Genomic DNA, 11,321 nt, shown 5'->3' on the forward strand with positions numbered 1-11,321 from the left:
TGCTGAACCTCACTGCATCACCCACTTGGGACCTGGAACTAGCTCCTTCCTCCAGGCAGCAGTGGTTGCTGAGCACCGGCCACCTCGCAAGCAGCGAGCAAGATGCAGCCCCCTCCTGCAAAATGGAAGCTTCTGTGCTGGTGCTGCCAGCAGCAGAGAAGGCCAAGGGGAGTGAGGAAATGCCTTCAGCATTTCAGGGGGGACCCGAGCTAGAAATCATGTAGCATCAGCTGTTTCAACCCTGAAGTGACAGGTGACGCTGGCACCAGGCTGAAACCATCCAAGTTGGTTTTGGTGGTTTCTGAATCAAAACATCAAGCATGACAAAACATCAACTTGCAAAATAAAAGCTTTGCAGATAGGTCTGACAGCTAAGAAAGTAAGTAAGAACACTTAATTCAGCATGCAGAAGGACAGACAGCTTGGATGAAACCTCTGTAAAACCTGAGTATTTTCTTCTTCATTATTACAACAGCATCATTTCTTATTGGGTGCTGGGTACCTCACAGAGATACAGGGAGGGTTTTAGACCACAGCAAGGGGCTGGGCTTGGTCCTGACCCCAGTTCTGGGTGCTGCAATTCCAGAGGAGGAGGGAGCCTGGAGGGGAGGTGTGAGAACAGCCATGGGACCAACAAACAGGCCTTAGGCAAGAAGTCAGAGAAAATTGCAAGTGTCTAGTCTAGAGAGAAGACTGAGTGGAGCTACCTGAGCAGTCCTCAAATATGCAAAAGGCATCTACAGGAAATAAGGAAACAATCTCTCCTCATTCCTGAGAGCCACTGTGAGAGCCTACATGACCGTGAGTGCAATGAGGCACCTAAGCTGATCACAGAGGCAGATTTTGGCATCCCCTTCCTTGAATGTAATAAAAAACGTGCCACACAAACACATGTGAATGGCATACACATTGTGACCTTGCCTCTGAATAGGAGAATGACCATTTGAGGTGATTATTAGTCCTTTTTTTTTCAGTAATCATGAGATTTCTTTCAACTCTAAAGGCCAGACTGTATGGATCAGGTACTTTCAAGCCTTCTGATGTGACCACATTTCAATTGCCATAAGTGTGCCATCATCCCACTCAGCCTATTTTTAATGCAAACAGTACTGCTAACCTAATCCATAGATTTATTAATAGCTCTGCCTTAAAAAAAAAAAAGAGGAGCTTACATCATGAATTGTCCTGTTTGCATGGCAGGAGAAAACTATTTTGTGTTTACATAGCACTGCTTTGTAGAAAGTAAAGCTTTATTCTAGCAGAGCAAGGCACAGCCCAGAAGGCAGGAGGAAGAGCTAAAGGAATGGCTGCAAACAGTATAATGCCAGCCTAAATGTCATACGGGTAGTGCCCACCAGCCCTGCACCCCTGTTTCATCTAAACCAAAGCAGCAGTGCTGAGCGATCAGGGTGGGTGAGGCAGCGAGGATGGGAGCACAACTCCAGGTGCGCTGCTCTCTCAGTAGGCTGAACCACAGTGACCTTAAATTTCACCACTAACACATACTTTTCAGCTGTCTTTCAAGCTGTGTCAAATACATATGTTAAAAATATAAATATATGAAGTCTTTGATAGCTGAGATCCTGTGTGGATGGGGAGATACCACACTGAGATGGGGCAGAGAGCCATACTAAAGAAAAAGACCTGCCATTAACAGTGATTGATATATTTCTGTTTTAAAGAACAAAATGTTTATTTTCCTTGGCTGACAAGGAGCAAAGTCCCACAGCACGAGGCTACTCCTCTCATCTCTGCTTAATAGGTGGTTGTTACTCACAAGTACCTAAAGCCTGAACCACAAAACTGTGTCAAGGAGCTGGTCGTTTTCCCTGCCCACCAAGTGCCCCGCAGCCAGCTCATTAGTGCCATTTGTCACTTGGTGTTTCTCTCATCTCCCCTTTTTCAGGCCAGGGCTGGCCTGCCGGAGCGCAGGGGCTGACCTCGGGGCCGCGGGCACCAGCCGTGCCGGTGATAAAAGCCGAGTCGTCCCGCTGGCAGAGAACCAGGGACCGCACGGGCTGCCAGGGAGAAGGGAGCTGATCCCTCCGATCAGAGGGATTAGCTGACTCTCATCACTGCCCGCCTGCTGCTGGAGCACCACGAGCCGGAGGTATTAAGAGAAGGATACAAGCACACACTCCCCAGGGGGCCCGGCCAAACAGGTAGGAAACCCTTTCCTGAGCTCTCCATCCCCCCATGGGAGAGGAACCCCAGAGGGGTTCATCCTTCCCTGGAGGAACACCCATATGGCAGAGCACAAACAACATTTAAAACCACTGAAGGAAACAGCAGAAAATTGCATTTCTGCAAGCATTGCTCTCCACAAGCTACACACATCACCATGAACGTTCAAGGGACATGAAGAATTTGAATGAGCTTCCTTAGAGAGCAATAGCTCTGTGCTTGCAACAGTTAGCTTTAGGCTTCCTTTTTTTCTTTTTTTTTTTTTTTTCCTCCCCCTCTTCTTTCTTAGGTCTCAGTAAGGAAAACTGCTTTACTTGGGAGATACCAAACTAATCTTTAGACAGCATGAACTCCCACAGAATCCTACCCAGAAAGCTAACATATTGTAACTTATATGCAGAAATCAGGCTTCCTTTGACAGCTCCCCAAGGATCATCAAATTTTGGATTTTTTAGGGATGGGCAGGCCCTCAAACGCTCTGAGAAAAGCCTGGGGTGAGGAACTGTGTGATGATTCCCCAGGTGGGAATAAACCATGTCACAGGATGCACCTTTTGCCACAACACACCCACTGCCCCAGTCCCTGAACTAACATTTTTTGGTACATAAACAGCTGAACCCAGGCTGATCAAGGCAAAGTTTTCCTCTCTGATTCAGGCCCCTGTGTGGGCTGAGAATGTTTGAAGATTTCCTGTAAAGTGATTCATGTGTCTGGGGGATTTATTGCTGTGGTAAAAAACAGTTGTTATTCTGAGTGTTTTTTTCTGACCCCTTCCCCCTCCAAATTGTATGGACTTTCAGCACTATATTTGTTGTATTTTTTTCCTTAGTATTCCAGAGAAAACAAAGCTGTGCTTATAGGGTTTTTATAGGCTTACTTGTATTTTAAAATACCTGCTTGCATCACTGGTGACCATGACTCTGATAGCGAGAAGGTTGTGCTCAGTCATCTCCTCCTCAGGGATGACCCTCACGATGGCCCACTCCGGGGAAGGGGGTGGGAACCAGCTCTCCAAGTCACGGCGGTCAGGGGTGCTCTTTGCTTTTTTTGGGGAGGTGGGCTCGTCAGCCACAGGCAGGCAGCAGTCTGGGAAAGCACAAAGGTGACATTGGGGTGTTAGGAGAGGAGAGAGTCTGCGGGGGGGGGGGTCACCCCCATGTTCAGGTGGTCCTTGGCCACCAGCAGCAGTTTCTGTGTGAGGCTTCATACTATTCCTGTGGGCACAGGTGAGCTGCACACACTAACAGCCCAGCACAGCAAGAATATCCCTTCACCCAGTACAGCCCGGCCAGAAATCCTCAGGTTGAATGCAAAGAGAGGGAAACTCTAGTGGCAGCTTCAGCTTTTGCAGCTGCAGGTCCTGGCTCTGTTTGGTGGGACTGCTGTCAGGCTGGGAGCCTGGTGGCAGCGGTAACAAAGACACGTGCCAGCCACATAAATAGGAATTTATGGTCCCTTTTCAGGTCCCCACTGTGCAAGTGCATGTGGCAGGAGGCAGGCAGATGAACCTTGCTTGGGTGGCTAAAACTTCAGCCTTTTATTGCAAGTTTAGGTCAATTAAAGCAGTAGAAGGGACCAAAATAAACACAAGTTCTCCAGAAAGCTATTTTTGAGTGTGCACAGCAAACACAGATTTGGGAAAAATCACAGCAGCTAAACAGCACAATCCCTGAACTTTGATTTCAGACAGGAAGATTAAAAAATAAAGTCAAGTTTCCCTTGCTCATCCCAGGTGATTCAGATGGAGCCAAAGGCAGGAAATCATATCTCCCTGTGAAATCCTTGATTTCTGTGCAAACTTATTTGTCCACGACCTCCTGCACAAGCAAATACAAACATATTTGCAAATTTCCTAGGGCTTCATGTAGAAGGGAAAGATTAAAAGCTCTGGAAGAGTGTCTTTGCTCGGTCCACCTCCCATGTGGTCCTTTCACCACATTTAATTCAACACTGTTGCTTCTAATTTACTCCTTTGTCAGTGAAAACAAATCAGACCTGAGACATGGCTTATTTTTTCATCTTTTAGAGCAAACTATCTAGGAAAAATCAGTTAAACTCCTCTTTAACTTGCAGCTCCTCCATTTATTGCGGGAGTGCACTCACCCCTGTACTCTGCCTTGCAAGAGTTTGTAACTCTAATGTCAAGCACTTGCATGAGTTGAGGCAGAAGAAAATCCCAAACAAAGCAGCAGGAGTAAGAGCGCTGCAAGGAAATCCCAGACGCATCAGAAGGATTATAAACACTGCGAAGCCCAAACACTGGCCCATGGAACCCTCCCCAAAGCAGCAACTCCTCCCCTTCAGTCCCAGCGTCTGTCCCTGGGCTGTCACCCACGGCTGTTCACGCTGCTGCTCCTGGGGGCAGACACAGCGGGTATTGCGGGTGCAAGACCCGCACTGTGCCCAGCGCTTGATGAGCCCATCCCTCTCTCTCTCTTTCCATTTCTGTGGAGCTGTGAAATGAAGTCCCCAGTATAAGCTGTGACAGTAAAGCTACGCCTTTATTTTGCATTATTTAGGTAGCTCCCTGTCTGCCCCAGGAAAAAAAAAAACAACTGGTGTTTTGAGCTCCTGCACCTGTCTCAGTTACTGCTTGTGCTCGCTCTTTCCTATGTTTAAAAATAAGCACCACGGATGAAAGTCCAGCTGCTGGTAGCAGGGATGATTTCTCTGCAGGTACAACGCTTGTGCTGGCCAGGTTAAGCTCCCTTACTTGCACTCACAGAGTGAATACCATGGCTTCACAAGAAGTTTTTTCCTGTTTTAGTGATCACACTTTCCCAAGCAGCACAGAGCATTGCATTGCACTTTCAAAAGGCTGTGGTGAGCTCTGGGTTCTCACCCTTCATAAAAGTCAGTGTATTTCTTTGGCTCAAAATCTCCTCAGTAATTCACTGCTCCAGAATTTTTGTGTGTCTGGGGTTTTTTGCGTTTGTTTGTTTGTTATTTTTTCTATTTCTGTGCACAAGAAGCTGAGAAGGAAGGAGGAGCAGCTCGCAGCTTCACCAGAGCAAGATGCTTCCACATGAAAACACATGCTCAGGCACTATACCCAGCTCACTAGCACTGCAGCAACCATGCTTCTTGACCAAAGAGATTTAGTTTCCTTTGGGAAATGGAGGAAATTCATCCTTCTCTGATTTTTGTCTCACTTCTACTTTGGCCCAGCCAGGCCACCCACTCCAAAGCCACTCCACAGGTAGTGCACAGCAAGCCTGACAGCATTTGGGTAGCAGCGTGACAGTCCATGGGTCAGAAGGGCACGGTTGCCCTTCATTACACAGGGCATAAAATCCTCCTGGGAACTGTCCCCTCTCCCACAAGGTGGGGCTGGACTATGATTTGCCATTCCTACTCTCCCAAAGCAAAGTGCAAAGCAGTATTGTAAGCCAATTTGTACAACTTAAGTCCTTCAACTCAACTTTCTCCTTAAAAGATGCAGTGTTTTATATGAAAATCAGAGAGAGAGTGAAATCAAACAAAGTTTGTAGCTTGCTCTGTAAACTTGGTACCCATGCTGGCAATGAGCACTGCCTGGGTGGCTGAAGAAGAAAGTCAGTTTTGTCATTTGCTTGCACGCTCAGTACACATTCCCTCCCCATCCTGCACAGTAATGCTTTCCTCACCACACTAACAGAAAAGAGGAGAAAACATGTTTATGACTAACAGACACACAGCTGGAGAGCATTGAAACCCACAGGCAGACAACCTAAAATGATTCCCAGTGTGGTTCCTGGATGCAAACAGAGTTCAAGTCAACAAGTCCCCCTGCAATTGCCCATTACACATCCAGTTTCTAAATAATTGTATATTTAATAGTCAGAGCTGGTGATAGACCTTAGGGTGTCATCCAGGCCACTGGATGACAGTGGTGGATGGCACTGTCACCTCTCTCTGAAGGGTTAAATTTCTGTTCTTGCCTTTTTTGCCTTTTCTTTTTTTTTTTGTATCTCACTATCTCTCCCTGAATTCTGTACCTAGAAGTTGACCCTCTCAGCAATTTGTTAGAGGTTGACACCTTTCTGAGAAAGTTTGCATTTGGAGTGATACTAATCAGGCTTAAGATCAGCATTAGCAACCACCCTGATCTATTGAAAGGTGTCCCTGCCCATGGCAACAGGGTTGGATTAGATGATCTTTAAGGGTCCCTTCCAACCCAAACCAGTCTACAATAAGGAAGCAAACCCGCTCCTTACCAAGGTATGTAATTGATACTTTTATTGTGGGATATAAAGTTGAATAAAGTACATTGGACTCAACTCCGTAAAAGCAGTTAACTCAAACACTAGGTTACAAGCTGTGCAGGAGACTTGAAAAGATCCAAGTGAGTATCGCTGCTTCTCATTGTAGGTTACACCTTGGGTGACAGGCTTGAACAAAAGGCAAAGATGTCCTAGATGCTCAAGTGTCAGGGTTTTTTGTGGGCTCTGGTGATTTGATGGGTCTCTCCTAAAAAGTGGCACTGGCAGCACTGTTGGGACCCAGCCTCTGCCGTAGCACTGGACTGAAACCCAGGAGAGCTGCAGTCTCTCACAGGAGACAGGTTTCAATTCCCAAGAACAAAAGGGGTGCAGACTGAATGCAGAGAGCTGCTGCAGGGTTCATGTAAACACCACAGAGGAAGAACATGGCCAAGTCAAATAAAAGCCTGGAGGCTCTGCAGGCCTGGAGTCTGCCTGGCAATTATTACCTGACCCTCCACAGCAATGCAATCAAATTCAACCTGCCATCAGCTGCAAGACCTCCCCACCGGCCATCACTGAGGTTAATTTAAAGGAGCATCAAAAGGCAGAAATATGAAAATGATCTGATAGAAATGAGGAACTTGAAGCTGGCTCCTCTTTAAATCTCTTAATTTGCACAAAAAAAAAGATAAGAAGGACTGTCTGAATTTCTCCTGAAGCAGCCCAAAGGCTGAGCACTTACAAGAAGGTGAAGCATACACTTATGCTCCTGAACAAGGAGCAAAGCTAAATAACAAGCAGCCCTCATACCTCTGTGTTCCAGCCCCTGGAACACAGAGCCTCACAGCTCTCTGTGCATCCTGGAGGGCCACCCATCCCTCACAGTACTGACCGTCATATTCTCAGTGAGATGTGGCACAGCAATGTTGAGCAGGAGGGTACTGATTGTTTGGAAATCTATCTCCAGGGTGCAAACTAGGCTGTAAGCCTCAGTGCCTTGATTCTTGTAATGCTGTCTGTTGAGAGTGAGGGGCCTTGGGCTGGCACCTCTGGTGACCATTGCAATTAATTATGGTCACACATCAAGCTGGCTGGTAAACTGGCCCATTTAGAAGACACAGATGAGACCTCGCTGGAGGCTCAGCTGGGCTCAGGCAGAGGACAAGCCCCAGTGGTTCTGGGCACATACAGCAGCCCCCCTGCCCTGACATTCGGCTCCTAAATCCAAGGCTGCAATTCCCACATAATCTCTGAGATACAGAATTTTGTTAGCGTTTATGTCCTTTCATAAACCTGTACTTACATACTGGAGGACAAAAACAGCCTTATCACCATTCCCAAAGGGGAAGGGGCACAGGGGTGGACCAAGCCACTTATCTGGGATTACCCAGGCAGGCTCCATGGCCAGCTGACACCCTCACTCAGCATCAGGTTTCCTCCCCAGGAGAGGAGATTTTCTATTAGAAGCTAAGAGACTGAATCAGAGGAATTGAACTTTCTAAGATAAATACACACAATGTAAAAGCTAGAGAGGCATCCGGCCTGAGGGACTGGAAAGGGCACAGGCCCATTTCCTGCCGGTGCAAACTGGTGCCACTGACCTGTGTTATCAGAGGAGAATCCAGTTGTCAGGAAACAGTCACTCAAAATAGCATTGACGTAATATCTTACTTAATTTCTGTTACACTCACTTCAGGTTTCCTACTATCTATGTCTCACCACGTTAAAGACCTCTAGCAGCAAATACTCATACTCTGAAGTCACAGTTTGGACTGGAGTCCCTGCTAATTCTTTGCCAAAATGTTCAAATAATTTACCCAGGGGTGGGAGGAGAAGCTGTGCAGTGGGAGGCATTAATCTGAGGTCACAGCCAACCAGATCTGTCATGCAAGTGCGACTGCAGGGACAGGCAGCACATGCCACAAGCATCCCACGGGGCACTGCCGGCTGGTTAAAGCTGGAATGTCCCAAAAACAACTGACTCGTGCTTTTTAGGTGCTGAAGTTCCATATGCTGCTCAGGATGACTAAACCAGGGAGCTAATGTACTAACTTCCAAATCCCCCACGTCCTTAAGTGCTTTCCTGCACAGGGAAGCGAGCGGGCAGGGCAGCCCTCCCAGCCCTGCTCAGCAGGGAGCAGCAGATCCCCCGCAGCAACCCCGTTGATGCTGTTCTACAAACTACACTTACACATCCGTGATTTGCTGTCTGAAGGTCTGCTGACGTGCAGAGAGGAAGTTTTCCTTTCCTTAAGTTGTTGTTAGCCTCCTCCTTATGTTGGAGGACCTTTCTGGTGATGTTTCTCCCTCATCCATCACGCTGCCCCAGTGTTTTGCTTTGGCCACGCCGTTGCCACCCTCATTCATCTCCTGATTCTCCTCTCCCTTGCCAAGCACACTGTGCCTTGCCTAATCCATCCCCTACCTCCTAGCTGCCCTTCCCCAGCAGCCCTTGTCGGGGTGATGTCCCAACACGCTCCCGGGTGCCCCCTTCCAGCTCCAAACCTCAACAGGCCTCACCCAGCTACAGGCTGGACGTTCCTGGGGTGGAGGACATCTTGCCGGCTTCACATCAGGTGAACCTGGCCTGAGGTAACAGCTTGGAAGGGCTCTGCTCATCAGAGCAAGGAGAGCAGCTCTGTGGTGCTACAAAACCAGCCTCAGACTTCACCTCCCCAAGTGCAGGGTGGAGCCCCCCCTGGCCGACACTGGCCAGGCAGGACTGTGCTTTGGTGGCAGGAGGGAGGGAGGCCACTCGCAGCCTCACCCTTGGCAGGGCTCGGGGCAGGCAGGCGCTGTGCCGCGGCGTGGGGCAGGCAGCCAGCCTCTGGAGAATGTGCTGCCTGCCCAGCCAAAGGGGCTTAATTAGCTTCAGTACCAGGCAGGACAAAGGGGTTGGGGCTTTTTTCCCACCCTCACTTTAAGAAAAATCCGAAATTTTGCTGAGGTAGTTGGGTTTAGCCCCTCGGTAACATCGTCTCCTGCACAAAATAGACAAGTTACTTCAGAGGAATTTTCCAAAGGATCCAGAAACCCAAATCCTACTGAATTTGGGAAAACCTCTGTTTTAACCTCTCTACCTTCTGCTGCCCGTGTTCACAACAGCAATTCTCACACTTCCCCCTTTCCCTGCTTTGCCACAGTTGCTGGCACTAAGGGCAACTCAAGGCTTCAGGAAGAGTTACAGCTAGAAAAAATCATGCATAGATCTAGGGCCCTTTAATATGGAACAGATTTTGCAATGCATCTTATAATGTGGAGCTATGGTCAAAAAACAGGTTCATTCACCTCAGCAGTGGCAGTTCTGGTCAGAGAATAACCTGAGGGCAGGGACAGCTGATCTCAGTGGCTTAGTGTCCTGGGGCAGCAGCATTTCCACACAAGCTCTACCATCTGTCCTGTCAGTGCAAGAGTTTCTCCTCGGTCTGAGCTCTCCTGATCAGAGTCCTTCATTGACTTGCACTGAAAGCAAATAACATGGTTCTACGGGTTTTTTAGGTTTAGGGTTCTTTATGCAAGTGGTGAAGCTTAGCTGCCTTCAGTCATTTAAACAGCAGAAAGATCATAAGTGATTTCAGGGGAACAATCCTGTATTCATCTGGCCCTCCCACTCAAACATGATGAAGAATTTGGATAAACAATTTTTCCTTTCTATTTCAAAACCCACTTCATTCTCCTCGTGTGGGGAGAGATACAGTGTTTTCCTTACAGAGAAAGGGTTTAGCTAAACAGCCTGGTAACTGAGAAGTATCCCTAAAGCTTCATCTGCAGGGCTTGCATCTGGATCAGTGCTCACTCAAAGGTAAAGCCTGTTCAAAACTAGTTCCAATATGCAGGTTTGGCCAAACAGCCCCTGCAGACCCCACAGACAGATGCAAATTTCTTTCCAGTAAAACACACATCTATTGTCGATTACGTGTCACACCAAATTTTCTAAATCAACATTCTTCCACTCACCAACAGTGCCAGCTTACCCTTGCATTTAAGAGGCAGCAAATTTTTGTGCCATCAGTGTCTCAAAGGAGTCAGAGATGCAGCCAGTGTGGGACAAAGATGTTACAAGATCTCTGAAATGCTGGGAGGGTTTACAATACTTGGAGGTGTATGGTCAAGAAGTACAAAAAACCCTACAGCACCAATAATTCAAACACCATGATCATTTACTCACTAAAGTTAAATTAGTGAGAACATTTGGACAGCATAACCATCTTCTGCCAGTTAGTGGCAAGTTAGTGGCCTTGGCAGGAGCTCATGGAGCAGACCCAACAGTGACCACGGCTGAGCAGACTAGACCACTCAGAAAAGTTGGTACCAAGGAACGGGGAAGGCAACAAAGCAACCCAGGACATTGGGGTGACTTGACAAGGTCCTTCACTGGACTGACAGCCTGCACCCAGAGCTCCAGCCCTTCAAAATCCTTCACCCTGCTTTTAGGGAGGATGACCTGTATGAAGTTGCTCTCACCTCAGCTCAGCTGCTGAGCAAGAGTCAGGCAGGGCTAGCACCTTGGCAGGGGCCTACTTTGAGCTCATTATCAAATTTGAGAAACAAATTGTAGTTTGTTTATGGCTCAGCAAAGTACCAGCCTCTAATTAGGAATATAATGATGTTTTTTGGAGGTTCCTGTATATATAAACACAGGAGCAGCCCTCCTGCAGGAGTTCTGATGAGGTCTTTCCCTTCATCTCTCTGGAGACACTCCCAGGCCGAGCCCTGCAGAGGGCACGCAGGCTCAAGGCAGCTTTGCACTACCAAAAAGCATACAAATACCTCACTGAGGAAAGATCATTGCAGCTCTGATTCTCTCAATGACAGGCTTCTGTAATACTCACATGCTAACAGATTAACACCCAGTGATGATCCACCATAACTTAACAAGCATTTCCCCACCCCACCCCCCCCCCTTTTTTTTTTTAAATTTTAAAGTACTTCTTCTGATGGCATCCTCAGAGG

At 47.6% G+C, this 11,321-nt stretch overlaps 1 protein-coding gene across 1 annotated transcript in view; it reads right to left on the reverse strand.

Annotated features, from left to right (window-relative positions):
• MICALCL (MICAL C-terminal like) overlaps positions 1 to 5,700 on the reverse strand; it is a 33,757-nt gene extending 28,057 nt beyond the window's left edge. Inside the window, exons 1-2 of the mRNA XM_009994263.1 lie at positions 5,697 to 5,700; positions 3,078 to 3,270 (exon numbers count right to left, since the gene is read on the reverse strand). Coding sequence (XP_009992565.1) covers positions 3,078 to 3,270; positions 5,697 to 5,700 — 197 coding nt within the window. The remainder of the gene's footprint in view (positions 1 to 3,077; positions 3,271 to 5,696) is intronic.
• Positions 5,701 to 11,321: the final 5,621 nt, after the last annotated feature.

Source organism: Chaetura pelagica, unplaced genomic scaffold (assembly GCF_000747805.2).
Source record: "Chaetura pelagica isolate M959 unplaced genomic scaffold, ChaPel_1.0 scaffold153, whole genome shotgun sequence".
Classification (NCBI taxonomy): domain Eukaryota; kingdom Metazoa; phylum Chordata; class Aves; order Apodiformes; family Apodidae; genus Chaetura; species Chaetura pelagica.